Here is a 20,766-nt window from a genome sequence, read left to right on the forward strand (position 1 = left end):
TGGCTGCTGTTCAGACAGGATGCATTGTAGGCGTTAGAAAGAGGACAGGAAGAGCTGTTCTCTGTACAGGCAATCTGAGGGTCAACGAAGGTTACATTTTTAGTAAAGGACAAAAGAGAAAGGCCAGATTCTGAATATTGCCTTGCTCCATCAATGGTAATGATGATTCCTTGTACCTGGTCCTCCTTGCCCAAATGTCTGAATGAATCTCTCTATGAATGTGTTGAATTTGCAATGTAGGTTTTAACAATGCAAACCATGCCAGGCGTTTCTTCTCTGTAGTTCTTACTCTGATGGTATCGGGACCAATAGTTCATGCTGTACATGTAAGGCATGAAGAATGTACTTCTGCTCAGGCAAATCTCCCACCTACTCAAGCAAACTCTAAGTCAAACATTGAGGAAAGTCCTTGCGTTATCAGGTGGAGATGGGGCTGGCATGGACAGGAGGTTGTTGCATTTGTAAGAAATAAGATTTCACTCTGCTGTGTTTCCTTTTCAGGGGTGGAATGGTTCAGACCAGTGAACAGTACGAATTTGTGCACCATGCACTGAGTCTGTATGAAAGCAGACTTTCTGCAGAAGCTGTCCAGTGAAGACAAAGAGGGTAAAACCGAATGTCAGTCTCCTGAGGTAATTTATTTCATTACCTACCAGCAGCTTCTTCAAGAAGTTTACTGCAGTGGGAAGAATGGCTTTGAAGCCAACTTCTGAAGGATTGTGGACAGTTTGGCAAGAGTATAAAGATTGCTGGACCCTTAATGTATATGAATGTATTGTGAGCTTCCCAAAAATGATTTATAAAGAAGGTACCGTGCTGAAACTACACATGGATTTCACGTATATATCTAAAGGTGGGTTAATTCTGTAATACTGGTATCTGCCGTATGGAATGTATGTATGTGCTACTGCTGGAGTCAGCTGGACATTGGAACTTCTACAGAAGAAATGTTTCTCAAGTGTATAAATGCTTTAGCGTTTGCAAACTGTCTTGTGAATGGACTGTCAACTGTACTGTAAAGTGCTATTACTGATTATGTGGTGAGCTTGTTTCTTGGCCACATAATATTCTTGCTGCTAAAATTGCAAGTGTTCAATTATGGATTTAAAAAAAAATTGAAAAAGAAGATGAGATAAAAGTCTTGTTTTTGAAAATATTCAAAAGCAGTCAATATTTTATATGGAAATATATGTTCTTCATACTATTAACTATTAAATGTGTATTTACTGTAGGTCTTACAGAGCAGTTGCAGAGCACAATGTCTGTTATTCAGTGTGTACGTATTTACCCTATACTGTTGATTGTCTTAGAACATGCTTCTGCTACAGACCCAAATCCAGTGTATTTGTAAATTGTGTAAGTCACTTTACTTTTGAAAGAAACTTTGTAGCATATATTAAATGGTAAGGATTTTAAATATTTGTCTGTCTTTTATTAATATGGGATTTTTTGCTTATCTTGTTTATCTGCTCTATCTCTTTCAATGTGAGATAGATGCCTTTAGTGGTATGGACTGTTCCACGACAGGTTATACAAAAAAGAAAATGCTGCTATGACTGTTTCCTTACTGCTCAGTAAGAATTTGCTTTTAAGAGAAATTCGAAGTTGGCATTATGACTTATAGCACTGGGAGGTCTGTTCACAGGGTATAATGAGTTTTTAATGCAGTGATGTTGACTTTGCTTCATACTGCTAATAAATTACACTTGATATAAAATACTTACTGAAGTCTCTATTTTTGCTTTGAGTAATGCGGCACACACTCTTGTACCCCCAAAACAGACCAGTACAATTTGGTTAGATCCCCCAAGGCTTCAGACCACTGGAGACTCAATCCAGATGACACAGGCAAGCTCCTACTGACACTGAGCGAAGCGGATCACCTGCTGAAGGCAACATCAGCATCACTGGGTCCTCAGGGGAGTTTGTATAAGACCCAGTACAGACCTCAGAGCTCTGCCTCCTCCTCTTCCCCTCCTCCTCCCCCTGTCTTCTTGGCTTTTAGGAGTTGTGGAGCTACAAATATCATTATCAGGAGTTTGTTGATTACATATCAAAAGAAATGTGTATGCGTTCCCTGGATAATACAGTATACCTATTGAATACCTATTCAATACCATCCAGGTCACCTGTGGACTCACAATTTCACAGGCAACACATTACACAAAAGTACAATCCCTTTTCTTTGGACTTTTAGTCTAAACAGATTCATCGCCATCTCTTCTAGTGCCCCACATATTTGTATTTTTCCAAAATAAAGCAACTAGTAAATTCTGAAGAATCATATGAAACAACGAAGTGGTGCAAAACTCCCCAAAACAATTGAATAGAAGGAAGTGCTCGTCACTGACTTTTTCCCCCTGTGAAGGCACATTTCCTTCCTAGCCTTCGCTTCACTTATCTGAGGTGTTTTTTTTTAAGAGAAGCGTGGGGAGTTGCTAGAGGGAAAATGGATTCTTTAATTCACGTCCTGGTTTTTACCTGTTTTGCCTTGATGTCCTCAGGTAAGTGTCTCTCCCCACCTCCCCTCCACTGCATTGGTCTTTCTGCCCCTCCGGGGCAGCCGGTGACTTACAAAAACCGAGTCACTTCTTCGGTTGAGTCCATACAAAAGGAACGGGGGGCAGGGCCAACGTAGCCTGTTCTGTTTAGATTTCTTTCCACAGGAAAATAAACTGTCTTTTTCTATGCTGGATATAACTCTTATTTTTTTTTAAGAAGATCTCATGCTAGACAATCCAGGGGTTGAGCTTTGGGACAAGCTCTTTGAAAGGGAAACTCCTATTTTTTGTCCTAGTTTGTGAAAATTTCAGAGGCAGGAGCTTTCTGTGATGCGTAGTTAGAAACTACCTGTAACTGTTAAAACAGAGGGGTGAAAAACCCCAACCGAGGGAAATAGGAATTGGTTTTATCACCTTGTATCTAATGAGGCTGGAAATGTTTGAGCAACACATTATAAAAGGAGAAAAATGGGGCAGAGGGGCTGCCTTTGAAACATCCAGTTCTGCGCTCTGTGACACGTATGGGTTTTGTATCGGTAACCTCAGGGCTTTTTGATGGATGAGTTGTAGTTCTGCTCATTTAAGCATTTGTTGTATGTTTTTAAAGTATGGTGGCACAAAGAGCTGATCTGGTGTGAATCAGGGCGGTCACAGAACTAACAGCCAGAGACATTGGAGTAAATCCTGTAAGAGATGTACTTCCTATCAGTAAAGAGCCTCCATTCTTGTAAGGCACGGGCACTGAGGGACACACGGATCTGGGAACGTCCTTTTATATGTTTTCTTCACTAACACTGAGTTTTAATAAACAATTCGCAGGCAGTAAATTAGATTGTAAAAAGACTGTGCCATAAAACAACAACAAAAAAAAAAAGACTTGAGAGTTTTGTAGATGTCTATATGCTTTCAAGCAGAGGAAGTGCAATATTTAGAACTGGTATTTAAAGTTAGAAGTTCTTGGATTTATTTTATATACAGGTTTTGGTGTTTTTGTGTGTGTGTGTGTTGGTTTTTTTCATTTTTACATATAATGAAGGTCAAGGTGAGCTTTGTCACAACAGTTTGCTTTTTGCATCCTCACTCTTTACATTACCATGAAACAGTGTTTGCATCATGCGGGTTGTATGCTTGGTGTTCTTTTAAAGAGGTTCAGCACAAGGAAAGTTCATGAAAAGTTCAGCATGTAGAAAGTGGGAAGAGAGCTTTATTCGCTGACATATTTTAAATCATCAAGAATTTGCTTTTTGTTAAATAACCATGTGTAATCTATTGTGTTTCTCTGGGATTTTCCTCTTCCAGAGGGGTTTCTGATTATCCATGTGCAGAAACAGCAGTGTCTTTCAGAAAAGAAAGGAGTCGTTATGGAAAAGTGCAGTATGACCAGCCCCAACCAGCAGTGGCAGTGGATGGCCGATGACAGGCTCCTCCACGTGAAATCTGGCCAGTGCCTGAGCATCTCCACGCGCTCCGCGCTGTCGTCTCGCAGCATCATCGTTGATTGCTCCCAGGCAGTCAGGTGGACTTGCCACGAGGAGGACGGGCTCCTGAAGGTGGCCAACAGCTCGCTCTTTCTCACAAAGCAAGGTCAGAAGGTAATGGCCAAGCAGAGTAAGAAATATCTTCATACGTGGATGCAGCTTGAAGCCAGAGAGATGGGAAAACCTGTCTATGTAAACCTGTGCTCAAAGCAAGGTGAGCTATGCCTTCAAGGAAGTATCCTGGAAGTTTTGGTAGCAAAAATGTCTCTTTTATATTGAATCAAATGTTACAAAATATGTTGTTTTATTCATATGGAAAAGCATTTTTCGTAGTCAAAAATGCTTTTAGAGAACAAAAAAAACAGCTGACAATTGGTGTGTTTTGTAAAGCCATTTTGCATTTTCAGGATGTCCCTCCTCTTCTCTACTCCCAATCTTTGGATCAAAGTGGCTTATGTGCAATCTCAGCTCACTATTTTATGTCATTTCCTTTTACATTTTTAAACAGAAATGTGGGTTATAATTCCTAATAGTTTTTTAAATATGGATGTGTACAAGTCCTTCTCCTCCCCATTCATTTTATCATCCAAATGCATATTCAATCTTTCAAGAGCAAGAAGACATCTGAAAATCAAATACAATTATTGCTTTGATTAACCCAAATCATGATTAGAAGAATCATTAATCCATGATTAGAAGAGCCATATGGCTTACACATTCATGCGTTTACACAGTGTCACTCTGCCTTTAGATGAAATATCTGTAAGAACATTCAAAATCCTGAAAATAATGAACTAAATCAAAAATCTCAGGAATTCTTGCAATAACACTTTGATATGAATGGGTCTGTGCACATCCTTCTGGACCTGTGAAGTTTTATGTTTACACATACACATCAAAAGGGAGGGTAGAATGGTTTGAATATTACTTAATAATGTTTTTCTTGATGTCCTCTTGTCAATCCTTCATTCTGACCATTTCATCCTTTTGATATTCTACTTGCACACTTTCAAGCTGTTCTTCATGGTAAATAAGAGCAACCTGCACAGTTAAGCGTTTTACTGGGAAATGCACCATTTATTCTTGTCTTTACAGGATTTCAAAAATGTTTCGTGATCCACTACTTTTGTACATGGCCAAGTTTTCAGAATGTTTGAAACAAATTGCTTGTTCTTTTTAACCTGAGAATCTTGAGGCATGACCGACAGCTGATCCTCCCATTCCTTGTAAGGCTGGATATCAATTTTTTTCACCCAATTTGCACTTGTAGAAATCTGCTCACAACAGCAAGACTACTCACCCAAGTGGAGGTCCAAAAGGACAGCTTGCAGAATCAGGGGATGGAAAATTGGCCAAGATGCCATCCCAGCCCTCCCATACATTTTAGAGATTAAAAATGCAAAATCATTTGAAGTCCTGATTACAGGGTAAGAATGGCTTGCTTACTCAAAGGCACCATGAAGACCCAGGCACTATTAATTTCTGTAGATAGCTGGGTAAAGTGTGGCTAACATTTAAAACCTTGCATCCTTTTCTTATTCATCCTCAGAGGAGGAGCAATTTAAGACCAATGAGAACTGAGTTAGAAAATTGTCATGTAGTATCAAAACACCTTCTCATCTATTTACTGTGCACAGTTCTTTAATGAATTTACCTTAATTTTCCTGACATTCTCCCCATAAGGAAGCCTGTTGTTCAACTTTCAGGTCTCACTGTATCAGTTATCTCCTTTTGGACAGCTCTGGGAAGCTGAGAAATAAACAATACATTATGATCCACAGTACCTAACTAAGAACTCTAGGTATGTAAGAAGCTCATATGGGGTAGAAGTAGTGCAAAGAGATGCATTTTTTAAAATAATAAGGATAAGTACTACAAGAAAAAAAAAAAAAAAAAAAGCCTACAGTGCTGGTCTCAATGGTCATATGAGTATCAAAAATTTCAATGTTGAATTCTTAAAATTAGTCTTCCAAACACATCTGTCTAATTTCAGTGAAAGCTGCTGTGGATCAGCCTAAAATAACATATTCAGTCTATATTTAGATAAGATAGTAAAAAACTGAGCTAAGTCTTTGGAGCTGAAATAGCTGTATGTTTTTCTATTCCTGAGTAACACCATATTTTATTATAATTTACCCTTGTTGTTTTCATAGTACTCATAAAAAAAAAGTAGAAATATTTTCACAAAGGAATAACTTACTGAATTACATCCCAAACACCTTATCAGCTCAGATAAAGTACAAGCTCCAAACCCAACATCTGCAACTACCTTTTTGTACTGGAGCTACTTCAATTGCCAAGTGTGAGTTTTCTGAGCTTGGGTAAAGTCTGTGCTTGGATTTGGATTTCAAAACAGACGTCTGAGATGTGTTTGGGTATATAGTTTTTGCTACAATCCTGACCTAAATGACTCTGTGGAAATCACGATCAGTTTACACGTGTATCCCAGCTCTGTTCAGCCAGAGATCACTTTAAGTCTAGCAGCAGACAGTCTGTCTCACACAAAGCCACGGCTGATTCTGGCAGCTGGCTGAAACAGCCGACACGACGAAGGCTCGCCAGGTAGCATCTCCCTTGATTGAGATGGTGAGACTTCTGTTCTCATCATGTTCATGAGGAGATTATGGGCGGAGAAATGCACAGTCCCAAAAGAGCTAGGGCCTTCTTTTCAGCAGCAGAAACTTGGGGTCAGAGCTCCCCTAAGTCCAGGATCCAGGAGAAGGAAGAGGAGTGAAAACAGGGAGGAGGAAAGCATGGAGGAGCTGGATGAAGGCAGGATGATGAGGGAGTGGTGGCACTTGGAGAAACAGAACACACCTAAGGAGCAGGGCAGAAAAAGAAAAGAGAGCTCAAACTCCTTGGAAGCACAATGTGTCTGGGACAGAAGGAGATGTACATTCTGCATGTTAATTATGATAATCAAAGAGTAGTTGGAAGTGTCCTCATGAAGATAGTGGAAGACCTAGGCAAAGTAGGGTTTTGCACACAAAGAACTGGCAGACTCGAAGGACTCTCATGCTCCTATTTTGTATTTGGAAGTATTAAATATTTGCACAGGAACTTTGTGCACAGTAAATTATGTTATCATTACAAACTACAGGCTATGTTATTTGAGAGGGGCTAAGATCTTCACTTATGCCTGAGAAGAGCAAAATTTGTTGCATGCAAATAGCAGATAACCCAGGGCATTGCAAATAAAACACAACAATGCTGTTGTCACTTCTGAGAAGGGTGAGCAATTCTTACCAGTCTTTTTTGTTCCGGGAAGATTAGTTTCACTAAAATATGCAATTACAGATCAGAGGCAATGCCGTCTGGCACCTCAGATATTATCAACAAACTTCAAAACCACCGCAGACCAAAAAATTTTCAATCAGTGGAGAATGATTTCAAAGAGGGAAAGGCAGACATGCTGAAATTATTCACTGAGCTCCAGAGAGTGACATGCAGCCTATAGAGCAGTGTGGACAGAGAAGGTGACATGAACTGATCTGTAACGTAATAGTCTGTGCTGCATTTCCCTTCTGCTGTATCATAGACAGTCGGGACATCTCCTGAAGTAAGTGTAGCTGCGAAACCCTACAACCGTGGTTACCAGGACTAAGCCCCATTCAAAAGAGAAGCTGACTTTGTGGAGGAGCATGGCTTTGTTGTTCACTGATATGTACTTAAAAGCCATAGTGGGATCTACAAAGACTACAAAGGCATAAAACAAAATAGACAAGGAAGTCTGAGCATGAGCTTACTCAGCTCACATCCCATTGCTCACATCAGTGGGTGGGATGGAAGGAAAAGGAGACCAGAGTAGTGCACGCTCAGAGCATGCTCCAAACAGCCGAGCAGCAGTATCACAGACTCACAGATAGTTTGGGTTGGAAGGGACCTTAAAGCCCACCCAGCTCCACCCCCCTGCCATGGGCAGGGGCACCTCCCACCAGCCCAGGTTGCCCAAAGCCCCATCCAGCCTGGCCTTGAGCACCTCCAGGGATGGGGCACCCACAGCTGCTCTGGGCAGCCTGTGCCAGGGCCTCACCACTCTCTGAGGGAAGAATTTCCTCTTTATATCTAAGAGCAGCACCAAGGAAAGGTGGCAGACACACCAAAAAAGATGCAACTCCTAATATTTTTTGCGATCATGTTAGTATCTCTCAGCCTTCATTTTCCACACCTTCATTATTGTCAATGACTACAACAATCCATCCATGGGTTCATAACAAGTTGGGCTTTTGTATGTGTACCCTTTACACTTTTCTCCAGAATGAAAAAGACCAGGAAGAGTGAGCATATTCATTCTACCTTTGAATTGACTCAAAACATTTTTCCTAAAAACCATCCAGTTAAACCTGTTTTGATCTCCCTAAGGTGTTATTTTATAGGGTTTTGTAATTGAAAGAGTTTGCTAACATCTATGTGAACCCATGAAATACTAAGAAAAAATACTTGAATCCTCTTTCTTTGGTCAAAGCAATGTATGGCTGACCATTTTTTCTCAGCTCCTTCTGGAAAAAGAAAGGCATCAGTGTCAGATCCTTGGATATAACTACAAATCCTTGCACACAATCCCATACCATTGTGAGAGAAGCTCAAAGATAAATGTGTTTTTACAGTTTCTAAAAAGAAATGGAAAAACCTGCAGTGTAGTCCAGGCCTTTTCTTTTGGTCAATTTTCAAAGTCTCTCTTTATTTTGCATGGATCTCTGTGTATGGAGAGGGTTTCAGCTATTACATATCTAAATATGAGCATCTAAAGAAATGGATTATTTCAGTTGTCTTGATATAGTGCTTTTATGCCATCTGAGGTGCTCCATTCCTGACCTCTAACGGTGTACCCACAAAGACATCAGTCTCCCATCGGTCCTAAGAGAGCCCTGAGCAGCTCTCTCAGGTGCCCCAGGGCATTTCTCATCATGCTGGGTGTCCACGTTTAGGCAACTGAACGAAGCCCTAAGTGTCTCCATAGTATCTACCTTTCTAAATTCTCTTCAGTAGAGACGTAATCCATGGAGTTTATGGGGTCTTGGTACCTCGCAGAGACCAAAAATCCACTTCAGGGTGTGCTGGGGCTATTTGGAGAGTCAGAAATAGGGCTGATAGAGCTGTGCTATTATCACCATAGTTATCTGGGATGTTCCCCCAGTATGGTGTTGAAAGAGCCTCCAAGTGGCTGCTTCAGCATTTCAAAAACAAGCAAGTACAGGGGCAGCTCTGGATTACTGGAGTTTCGACCCCTCTGACGTGAGATGCAAGCATCTCTAATCTCTACAACCTTTCAGATACAGAAGACATTGTTCTAAAGTAGCATACATTTTGCAGTTTTCAAAAGCATGGGGAAAGAAAGATCATTTCATGTATTTTGGTCTTCTGTCGCACTCCTACAAGCAACAAAAAAATCCAAAGTGCATTTATATATATATATAAATATATCTGTATATATTAAAGAGAGCCTTTATTTTTTGCAGTCTATTTATGAGTTAGTAGACAGCTAGAAAGATAATCCATCTTCCTGCATGTACAGAGACCTTAAAACAACCCCTTCAAGTTTAAAATCTTGCTGTCAGCAAGTCAGATTCAGCCTTATGCAGCATTTTTTTTTTCTTATACAAGCGATATCTGAATCATTTGTGTTTCAGAAGCAATTCAGCCTCCATTTTCTGAAGCTGTGCTTTAAGGGGTGGGCAGACTGATGGGATGCAAGCAGTTTCAGAGAGCTGCCCCACGCTGGCTCACCCGAGTCTGAAGGCACCACCCCAGGTTCTCAGTACCCGACAAGTAACCAGGGATAGACGCACGGCGCTCTTGCTCACCATGCATCCATGGCGTATGGATTTCCTTGTCGTGTAAGCATCCTGCTGCTGTGCAGATGCTGCAGTACGTCCCATGGACGAAATATGTGCTTAGTCGTCGTGCCATAATTTCTGCTGGGTGTGCTACTGGTGCTTACAGTGCAGTGATGATTACAGCTCACACGCTGTACATCATCCAGCCACTAGCGATCAGTGTCAGCTCCACAGCCCTGCTCCCATGAACGGTTTCATGAGTGATTTCCACAGAGACTGCCAGAACAACGTTAAACACTTGTGAGAAATCCCACTGTTGCAATTCCTGTGTACGTTGCTGATGTACAGATAGGAGGTGAGGTTTTTTCCTGGATAGAAATTTGTGCAGAAAAGTTGTGCAGAAATCTATGTGCTGGGATCTTGTAATACACAGTTTTCTTTCATAACTGCCTGCTGCTGAAGAAGGGATGTGAGGGCCCTTAGGCTAGGGCTGTAGTGGCTTTCCTCAGAAAGATAATAGAAAACCTCATTTGCTTGAAGTGAGGGCAGATTTGGACCCTGTTAGTCCAGTAGAGCATGGATGAGAAGTGCAGGTATGTATACCTGAGGTTCCAGTGCTATGTCCAAGTCATTTCCATCTGCAGGTCGTAGGTTGTCAGCCTCTGCCTGGGGAGATCCTTTACCTTACAAAAAGGAGCCAGGTGGTGCAGTGACTGTTCATTCATGGGACCTCCTCAGGCTGGTGGAACATTTCTGAGGGCCAAGCATTTTGCTGCCAGTGGGGTTGGGGGTCAGGCTCTCCCCTCAGCTCCTGCACCAGGAGTGCCACTTACCCACTGGATGCCAGCCCCATAGGTGCCTCTGGCAGCACGGTTGTCCCTTTTACAGAGCAGCAGCTTTCCTAAAACACAATTGGCACTGGAATGTAAGCGTCTTCCTGTTGGAATGGCTGCTATTTGTCTGTAAAGAAAGCCAAGATTTTTTTTTTTCCAAATGTGCTTTTAAGTTGGGTGTGTAAATCTATATTTAGGAACCTCGCTGCATGGCCTTTTTTTCCTAAGCGGCCGCTGACCACTCAGATGTCCTTTTTGTTAAAGCTATCTTTCTATCAGCAGCCTACTCCCTGCTGAAGCTGGAGATATCAGAGAGGCACGGAGCCAGCAGGCCTAATTCTGTCCTAGTCCTTGGGGCTGTCATTTCTGGTTGCCTACTGCAGACTTTCAGAGACCCCCAGCTAACAGGAGATCCCCAGGAACAAAGACCTGAGACTAAGCCTGGACTTGTGTCGGCTGAAGGGCTTACTGCAGTAGCTGATGACAACTTGAGCTGACAGACTCTTCTCCATCCTTTTGATGTGGGACATGAAGGCTTTGTGGTGTGGGACCACAGCAGACTTCACACCGTAGGCACCCTGCGGGGGATTTGGCACATGCAGCAGCAGCAGCACGAGGATGATCACACAGTGTTGGAGCAGACCTGAGGGTCTGACAAAACCTTTGCACTGTAAAGGGTTATTTCATTGTAAAAGAGAGCAGAATTAGGTCTATCGTATTATTTTCAGTGCCTTGATTTGGAAAAATATTTGATCAGCAATTTTTGTAATGAATTGGATACCTGGTCGTTTTTATTTCCAGAGAAGCACGGTTAGATTATAACTGTGGATGTGAACGAGAGTACTGTGAGTTTCAGTAAATAATCACGTTAACACGCATATTTACACATATACACAAAAAAATAATAGTGACTTCACATAAGCTCACCCACCGATCCTTTGGGTAAAGAGGTAATCACACATCGGCCTGCTAAGACATAATTGCCCACCAAGTAATTACATTTGTAAGCTTCTGCTTCAATTTAACACAGTCATTACTTTTTTCTTTTTTTTTTTTTCTTTTAGAGGACTTGTGAGCTAAAATTGTTGTAAATGGCAGGCAGCCCAGTGGCTCAGCAGCAAAACAAGGCTCTGTCATGCTGGAGACCCCAGTTCAAGGACAGACAAAGTGTCTTGGGCGCTGGGCCAACACACACGAGCGGTGCTGCAGCGATGGCGGGGCAGCTTTTTTGTGAGAAGGGGCCAGCGAGCGACTCCAATCGCTGAGCTGAAATGTGATGCTACCAGATGTAGAGGCCACCACGGATTGAACCCTGCCCTCCCAGCCACAAAGAAAGGATATTAAATGCATACCAATGGGGAGGAAGAGCTGTGAAAATGGGGAGGAAAAATGTGTAGTAAAATCTTTCCTGCGCTCTAATTGCAACTTTGGCGTTCTCCGAAGCATACGTGACTGAAAAAGCAAAGCCATGGTTATATTTGCAGGCACTTTAGTTCACTGATACCATTGTTAGCTGAACCTTGGGAAGGGAGCAGCCAGGGGTTAGCGTGGTGTCTGCATGGGGCAGACCTGAAATGCAAGAGAAATGTCCCATGCGGGTGCAAGAAACATCGGTATCTCAAATAAAGCCATGGTTTGAGTTTACACCAACAAGAGGCAGATGAGAATCTGTCCCGTGTCCGTAAACCCTGGACTTTTTATTGGCCATGTAAAACTGAAATTGTGGGCTGTTTGGTAAAACTGATGTAAGTTAAAAAGCAATGAGTGAAAACATCATGCTGCTAATGACAAAACACAGCATTTCTCTTTGCTTTGGAACCAGCGACAGACTGCTTTTAAAGTGAATGGTGTGAATGTTTGGGATATTTATTCTTCCATACTTTTCTTTTGCACAAAAGCTGATGTTGACACAAAATAATATTTGCACTGAAAGTAAGAAACTCCAGAGCTGACAGGTGCACTTAAACTACTTAGAAGCCTTTTCAACCCCATTTATAGGCACGTAAAGAACCGGTTATAAAAATGCAGAGCTGATTTTAATCACTTTCCTTCATTTATCTTAGATCTCCAAGATGCAGACACTTCTGTGCGGAGTACTACAGCCACATCCTCCCCTTTAAGCACTGTCACCTCTAGGCCTGAAAATCCGCCGGAGAGTAGCACGGAGGTGTTCATCAGCAATGTGACTGAACATGTCAGTAAAAAGTTAATTGAGAACCTCTACTTCGACCTCAAGTCTGCCGTAACAGAGAAACCCTGGATCCCAACAACTACTCCTCAAAACCCGAGCACTACAGAGGAGGTAAGGCAGAGGAGTTATTGATTGATTTTTATTAAGCCTGCTCCACTCTGTGGAGCCTGATAGCTATTACAGGTGGATGCTTCATAGACAAAAAAAAAAAAAAAAAAAAGGAAAGAAAGAAAAACAGCTGCAGGACTCAGCTTTGTTCTATATTCTGATGGGATTCTTTGTTCATGCTGATAGTCCCCTTTGCTAGAAGTACAGCTGCAGAAAAAATCTTCCCCTTCCGTACAGCACAATCGTGGTGTGCACAATGCACTGGGAAAATCTCGGAGCTCCAGGGAAAATGCTCAGGATACGTGAGGAGCAATGGGAAGCTCATGGGTGTAGCAGGAGACACAGGAGCTGAGGTACCTGTTCCCAGTGACAGCCTCTGCCGTTGGTTTGTTGGGTGACATGAGGGTCTAGCTCTAAGTACGCTGTAAGAAACAGTCTGCTTTGTGAACTCCTTTAGGAGTTTTCTGTGGGTGAGTCACAATTAAGTAATTTGAGAACAAGTCTGGTATCATCATTGGCAAAATGTCCACAGGCAGTTAGACCTAAAGCACTGAGGAGATCATTGGCCACTTTATTGATATTGACACTTGGGTGTTAGAGCTAAAATTCCTTAATTTCCCTGTAGCTTCTTGTCCAGGAGACCCCACAATGTACTGGGGTAGGCAAACGTGTCAGTTACTGCTTTGGGTGTCAGTGTTACCGTGGGTGAGACTAAGAAATATGTTCTGTGTTTAGGAGGGCTGTGGGATGGAGTAGTCTTCAACAGGAGCTCATTCTTCAACGTATCCTGATTATTCTAAGGAAATCCTGTACATTCTGGTTCAAACCGCATCACTAGACTGCTTCAGACAGGGGGAGAGAAGAAGTAGTGTTACCCAGGACTATGCTGGCCGAAATTACTAACTTGAACGTTTACGGTCCCTGTCACAGCATGGATTTCTCCATGTCTCCTCCAAATGGAAATACCCTGTAGAATATGTTAGTACCCAAAGTGCCTCCAGCACTCCTACTGAAGTCCCAGTGCTGCTGGAGAAAAGGCGCTGTTTGCATTGAAGCTCCCACCTCCTGTGCTCCTACCCCAGCCCATCTCCTCATTCACACAAATTCCACTGAGCAGGTTGCTTAGGTCAAAGCTTCAAAACCAGATTCCTGATGATAAGCATGCTAGGCATCACCATTAAAAAAATAAATTAAAAAAATAAATCACAAGTATCTGTCCCTTGGAGCCTCCAACCAGGTCTGGACATTTGAATCTAGGTACTCCATCAGATACTCTGACATACAAACTGAAATGTTTTTGGCCTCCTTCTTTCAGCTTCCTTGTCCTTAGAGTGGAATTAAAAACATCTTTGTCAAGCTAGCAGAGATGTTTAAAAGATTAATCAGAGTTAATGTGGTACTTTGAAAACAGGTAGACTGATAAGGGCTGTTAGGAAGACAATCCTTCCCGTGAACTGCGTCTGCCCCAGGCCAGGTCCTCCTGTTTGTAGAACTAAAGCCTTGATGTTATTTGGCTGTGAGCATACCGGTTCCGAGGGGACAATGGTGACACTTCAATCACACAAAATGTTTGGTTTAGAGCAGCCTTGGATTTCAAGTAAAACTGCAGCTTGCACTTTCAAGCCGTGACAAAAGCTATGCAAAGCCCATTTCCTCTTGATTAGAGAGGCAGAGAGAGAAGTTGGTGTAAAAAAAAAAAAAAGTCAGGAAACCTTGGGAAAGTGTCTGAAAGAGACCTCGGAGCCTGCTATTAGAGACATGTCCGGCCACTCCCAAAGCTCACTTCCACTTCTTTTTTTTTCTTTTTCTTATTCTTTTTTTTTTTTTTTTTAATTAGTTTCTTGGCTTGCCACACAGATCAGTAAGTGTTAAAGGCTGCATGGCTGTTGATTTGCTAAAAGCCCATCTATTCAATACCACTCTGGAAATAATTGCTCATATTATGTTGGCTATTCTATATACAGACATTGCCACCAGTGAATGATGGATCCCTCCTGTTCTGTTCCAGTGCTGGCATGGATGTCTGTGGCAGACATTACCCCCAGAGCAGTCTTGTAGTGTATAATGTACAGAAGGAAGTCTCAAACCCCATAAAACTGAATTTTCCAACTATATAAGAGGGTAGTTTTAAAGATTTTATGATAGTAATAATAAGGGGAATAAAGTGGGAACTTCAAAATTATGGGCAATGCTGAGAAGCAGCAATATACCTTTTCTCCGCACATTATCTTATGTCAGCTGGAGAAGGCAGGCAGACATTTCCAAGAATCTTGAAATTTCACTTTTGATAGGTTAAATTTATTTTCTCAATTCTGTAAGTGTGCACAGACTTGATTTTTTTTTTTCTTTCATGTATTACGTCTACTTAACTAATTTACACCTATATGTCTGAGTTATATATTTCAGGTTATGGATATGCATTTAAAAGTCCCTAAAATGCAAGCTCCAATTTTCCAAGAAAATGCAGCTTGCTCTGAATATTCTCATTTTCAGAGAGGAGCCTGAAGTGATCCAAACATCCTGATAAGCCTTCATATTTTCTATTCTCCAGTGCTGGGAAAGTGTTGATACAGTTTATGCCATTAGGTCCCTAACGCACAATTGTCTAAAGATGGTTTTATGCTGCAAAAATCTTTCACTTTAAGCTGATTACAAGACACTTTTATAGTTTTAGTACCAGTTTACATCCAATACACACACCTTGTGTTTTCTGTCAACAGATTTTTTACCACTGTAATAGCTCTTAGAGGTACTCCTTTTGTCTGAAGTATGTAAAACATTTCTTCCAGGAGAGATCTTGTTCTGCAATGGGCTTGACAATGGCATAATAATCAATATATATTAATGACATCAAGTAAGATTATTGATCCTAAAGTTATCAGTCATCCTGAGCCTTTGCAGAGTAAAGCGCAGTACTCTGTGCTGGGTCCCTAGGACGAGGCATGAAACTCCAAAGACCAATGAAGCTTTCCACAGGTCCAAGTCACCACTCGAGGGTGCCGAGACCTCTGGTTTCTGAATGAAAGAATAAGAGCTAAGCATTTTCAGATATTTATATCTTGTTTGACCAATTAAGGGCCCCCCAAATCCTGCAGTAGCAGTTCCCTGAAAGGCAGAGTAGCCTAGTTAAGTGCTAGCACCTTTTCTCCCTAAATATCAAAATGGGGCAAAAGCAAAACAGGGATGGTACTGAATTTGCTTGAGATGCTACTTTTAGAAGTTAAACTTCTGTGTGCATCTTGCAGGACAGAAAGATGCAGAAAAGTGCCACTCCCATGTGAAGAAAGTAAATGATGAATTCCTCCCCCTGTATGCAGCCACAAATTTACTCGGTAGTTGCTAAGTTATCGCTTATCTGAGTATCTGATGGTCTGAACCAATTTTAGCTGTGTTTCTCCTCCATCACCCCACCCTGCATACACATGCATAAGAGCTTTATAAGACTGAAAACTTAAATAAAAGGAAATGGGTGTTCATGACAGGAACGGAGAGCTGTGCCGCAGCTAGAGCCGAATTTGAAATTGTGCACAGCTTCTTGTGTGCTGTCTAAAAACAGAGATTTCTTTGCCTTCGCTGGTGTGTAATTTTAGTTTGGGAGTTATTCCGGGGAATTGTTTCAAGGACAGAAGTTGATGCAGAGCAAAACAAAGAGCTTGGGCACTGATACAGGACCTACTCCTCCACCATGCATAGGTGGTGGCGAGCGCTGCCAGGGCGCTCCTGGCCTCATGGCTGTGGTCACGGTGTCACAGGGAGCGGGCAGAGCCCTCGGTGGTCCACAGCAAACCCCACACTCCCCTCGGGCTGCCGGGTTGTCCCACAAAAAGACGCTGAGAGGGACTTTTGGGGCTGGCTGGGGTCAGCAGGAGGCAGGGCAGGCGTGAGGAGCAGGGGCCGTGAGGCGCGGGGCGTGAGGCGAGGCGGGCGCGGGGCGAGGCGCGAAATGGCGGCCGCCCCGCCTGAGGGGGGCGAGGGGCGAGGAGCCCCCCGGGGGGCATCAGGAGAGGGAGGAAGCGGCGAGGAAGGAAGGGAGGGAGGGAGGTGGGAGAGGGGGGAAAGCCGGGGGGGCGCAGCGAGGCCCCGGGAGGAAGGAGGGACCGAGGGGCGGCCGCGGGGGTGGCGCCCCGGGCAGGAGGGCGACCCTCGCCCCGCGGGGACCCGGGGGTCGCGGCTCGTCCCCGCTCCGTGCCGCGGGGCGGCGCCGCCCCAGCCCCTCCATTCCCCCCTCACACCCCCCTTCTCCTCTCCCCATCTTCGGGCGGCGAGGAAATCGCCTTTTGATTGCGGAAGCCCGGCCAGAGGGCTCCGGCGGAGTCAGCCTGGGTCAGAATGGCAGCGTGGGAAGCGGCGGCCGCCTCCCCCGCCTCCTCCGCCCCCCTGCTCCTCCTCAGCCGCCGCCGGCCGGCCGCCGGGCAGCCCCCGCGCACCCCCCGGCCCCGGCCGCCGCCCCCCGGCGCTAGGCGGGCAGGGAGGGAGCGAGGCAGGCGGCCGGGGCGTCCCGCGGCGCATGCAGCAGGCGGGCGGCCCGGCGGAGGGGGCGCCCCCGGGACCCCGCCGGGCGCGCTCGGCTTCTCGCCCCCCTCCCCGCGGGGAGCGGCTGAAGGCGGGCGGCGATGCTGAGCCATGGAGCGGGGCTCGCCCTGTGCGTGGCGCTGGCCCTGAGCGAGGTGAAGCGGGGTTGGGGGGGGGGGGGGTGCGTGGAGGGGGGCAGCGCTCGGCGGGGCGGCTTCGCGCAGCGCCTCCTCCTCCTCCTCCTCACCGCGTTCCCCTTGCCTTCTCCCCGCAGGCCGCGCTGGGGGAGGCGGCGGGGTGCAGCGCCAACCTGACGGAGCAGCGGGTGGCCGGGCAGGGCGCCTGGCTGCGCTGGAGAGCCCGCGGCGCCGCCTGCAACTTCAGCCTGAGCGGGCACTCCGAGGACGGGCTCCCCGCCGCCTGCCTGCCCGCCCGCAGCAGCGACGGCTCCTACGGCTGCAGCCTGCAGGGCTTGGAGGCCGGCACCTGGTACCACCTCCGCATCCAGCCGCTGGCCGGAGGGGAGCACACGGCCGTGTCCCTGCAGACAGGTAGGGCACGGGGGCGGGGGTGGCGCTGAGGGGGTGTGGGGGGGTCCCGGAGCCTCTGCCGGGGGCTCGGGGGCGGGTGGCTCGCTGCTCCGTGCTGTCCGGCACCGTTCTGCTCTAAAAGTAAGGCTGAAGCTGCTTGCATGAAGTTTCTGCCCTTGGCTCCGAGTGCAGCCGCTGAGGTGTGGTGATGGACAGCAGCATAAATGCCGAGTTCGGATGCACCGCTTGCTGGCAGACCCATTTCCCTGCAGAAGCCGTACAAGTACAGTAAATAAAGGATAAGTTCAGAAAAAGTCTAGCGGCAGATCTGCTGGCGTGAGAGCTCTATGTTAAGCTCAAGTTATGTCACTGCATAAAAACAAGTAATAGTTTCTATACAGTGATTTAAGACCATATCATGCATCACGCCAATTGTTTTCTGTATTGATGACCTGTAATTTGAAAATTGGAAGAATAAATCAACCATTATCAGAGCGACAGGTATGAATCACCATCGTTCCTGGGCATTAGAGTTATAATAATGAACACTTGAGATGAGGTAGAGGAGAAGAGAGAACCTTAGACCACATTTTGGATTAATGTGTGGTCATTTATACAGTAGTTTGAATATGCCATTTATGAATTATTGGTACATAGATTTTTGCAAGACTGTAAGATGATAAAAGTGAATGAAGCAACTACTGATTGGAGTCATGTTACGTAGCTAACGTCAGCGAAAAGACTGATTAAAGTACAAGTTGACATACTGCAAATTAGTTGACAACACTTGAAGTGTGGTTTGTGTTTCAGTTCTGGATAGCAGAGATTAGTCAAAGCAAGAAATAAGAATAGAGGAGCTTTAAAGGTTTGCTTCAAAGACGGCTAGCCAGATTGGGCTGTGGTTCCTCACTTTCCTTGATTCACATCTCTTGCATTGCTTGATAGTATATAAAATATACAAGTAGCTCTAGAATATGACAGTTCTATTTTTTGTTTCTAAAGAATATGTAGGGTTTGTTATGCCTCTCAGCAGCCAATGTTGTATTGTCGATTCCATGCATTTCAATGCTGAACGCGGTCCGGTACCTTGTTCCCCTGTATGTTTCCACTAGGGGCAGCATTTTAAACCAGTTTTTTGGGAACTCTTCACCTGTTCCTTTGTGACATAGTGTCAGTAGTTTTGCTTTATGATCTACAGAAACTGAGTGTCTGTAGGTGTATGTTCCTGGAAACTATCTGGTGAATACGGAAGTATGAACAATATTTTCAGATATATTGTAAACAGAATTTCCACTGATTGGATGGCAGCGGAACTGAGCTATCGTGAGCCATCTAAAAATACGATGTCTGACCTTGCTACTTGGTGAGGTTCCCTTCCTGAGCAGCATGTCTTAAGAAAGATGGGATAAGCTGGCCTTTGGAGGTGCCCAGCTCGTTCCACTGCCTGGGAAAGGAGCCTCAGTTAGACTAGGCACCTGAGGTTTTGATGGTTGAAGTTAAGTGAGAGGGATCCTACCTCACATTTACTTTTGCAAAATGAGCTTTTGATCGTCTGTATTGCCTTGACACAATAAATCTACAAAAAGAATTTCATATATTCACATTTCATTGAGAAGCTTTAACATTTTCCTCATATTCAGTCCCATTAAAATCTTCATGTGCTTATGTCTGTTGGAAGTTCGGTTTTTAATCACATTTCTCATATAAAGTGCTGGAGCATCTAAACCCATAAAATCTGAAATATTTTGTCAAATTTTGAGTGTGATCTGTTCTGATTAAGGACTTCTGGTGAAAGTGATGGATAATGCATATGACCAAGCATACTGCATAGTTACTGTTACAATGTAAATATTTGGAAAGAGCCAAATCCTTAATTGAATTTGGCCTTTTGTGTCTTTATTTTGCATTGTTCTGCATTGTCATAACTACGATTTTTTCTGTGCTATGTACAAGTTTGATATTGTGATAGAGTGAGTGCGCAACTTGCCAGACTCCATAACTCTTACATAATACCTCAGCGAATCTTTGAGTAGAGAAGCAGCTTCTGTTGAATTTAGGGATACAGATAACTGAAAACTAATAGTGGAGGAATAGTGATGCAGTAAACCATGACGGTCCACCAAGATGGAGTCTGTTACATCTATTTACTCAAGAAATTTTGACCTACAAATTACCAATCTGAAATGTTGAATATTTAATCCTCTCAAGGAGACCTAAAATTGGTCCTCAGAAACGATGGCAAATGCAATCACATATGCATCGTATAAGCCAGGAATACACAGACACGCAAACATGCATGCAGTGTTGGTTTTGCTATTTTGGTAGAATAGGAAATGAAAAGGCTGATAATGCCATTTATCACCTCTGAGCTACAGTTAGATTTTCCACTGGAAACCTGAGATTACAGATGTTAGTGGGCACAAGTCTGGATATTAAGTTTATTTCAGGTTAATATTTGCCATTTGTTATGCTTTTAGTGTGTGTGTTTATATGTCTGTATAAATATCTCTATATATCTATAAAATCATGTAACTAGTCAACGTGCTTGACATTCTAACATCAGAACAACACATGCACCTGCTGGTCCTTTCTTGTCTCCTTTTTTGATCTCAGTAAAACTTTCTGTGACTAGGAGCTACTACAGTATGACAAAAAAAAAAAGGTAGACTTGTGTCTTTCTTCATTTCAGAGAAAACTCTTTTAAGTTCTCAATTTTCCAAATGTTGGTGCATCACCATCATTATATTTCAGTACTGTATTTTCAGTGAATGATTAGATTTTTTAAAGTAAATTTCCAGTTGAAAAAACAGTAGCACATGAACATAATCTAATTTAC

General features: G+C 43.7%; 2 protein-coding genes across 7 annotated transcripts in view; both read left to right on the plus strand.

The window, feature by feature from the left end:
- Positions 1 to 1,719, plus strand: part of PTPRR (protein tyrosine phosphatase receptor type R) — a 141,885-nt gene extending 140,166 nt beyond the window's left edge. For all 5 annotated transcript variants that reach the window (XM_068669200.1, XM_068669204.1, XM_068669202.1 and 2 more), the window contains one exon: positions 502 to 1,719. In XM_068669200.1, the coding sequence (XP_068525301.1) occupies positions 502 to 595 (94 nt within the window). In that variant the 3' untranslated portion in view covers positions 596 to 1,719. The remainder of the gene's footprint in view (positions 1 to 501) is intronic.
- Positions 1,720 to 2,361: 642 nt separating this feature from the next.
- Positions 2,362 to 20,766, plus strand: part of PTPRB (protein tyrosine phosphatase receptor type B) — a 62,597-nt gene continuing 44,192 nt past the window's right edge. Inside the window, exons 1-4 of one of the 2 annotated variants that reach the window (XM_068669206.1) lie at positions 2,362 to 2,504; positions 3,801 to 4,193; positions 12,653 to 12,891; positions 17,675 to 17,951. In XM_068669206.1, the coding sequence (XP_068525307.1) occupies positions 2,450 to 2,504; positions 3,801 to 4,193; positions 12,653 to 12,891; positions 17,675 to 17,951 (964 nt within the window). In that variant the 5' untranslated portion in view covers positions 2,362 to 2,449. Of the gene's footprint in view, positions 2,505 to 3,800; positions 4,194 to 12,652; positions 12,892 to 17,257; positions 17,556 to 17,674; positions 17,952 to 20,766 lie in introns of those variants that run through there. The other variant, XM_068669207.1, reaches the window with a different exon arrangement.

Source organism: Anas acuta, chromosome 1 (assembly GCF_963932015.1).
Source record: "Anas acuta chromosome 1, bAnaAcu1.1, whole genome shotgun sequence".
Lineage (NCBI taxonomy): Eukaryota > Metazoa > Chordata > Aves > Anseriformes > Anatidae > Anas > Anas acuta.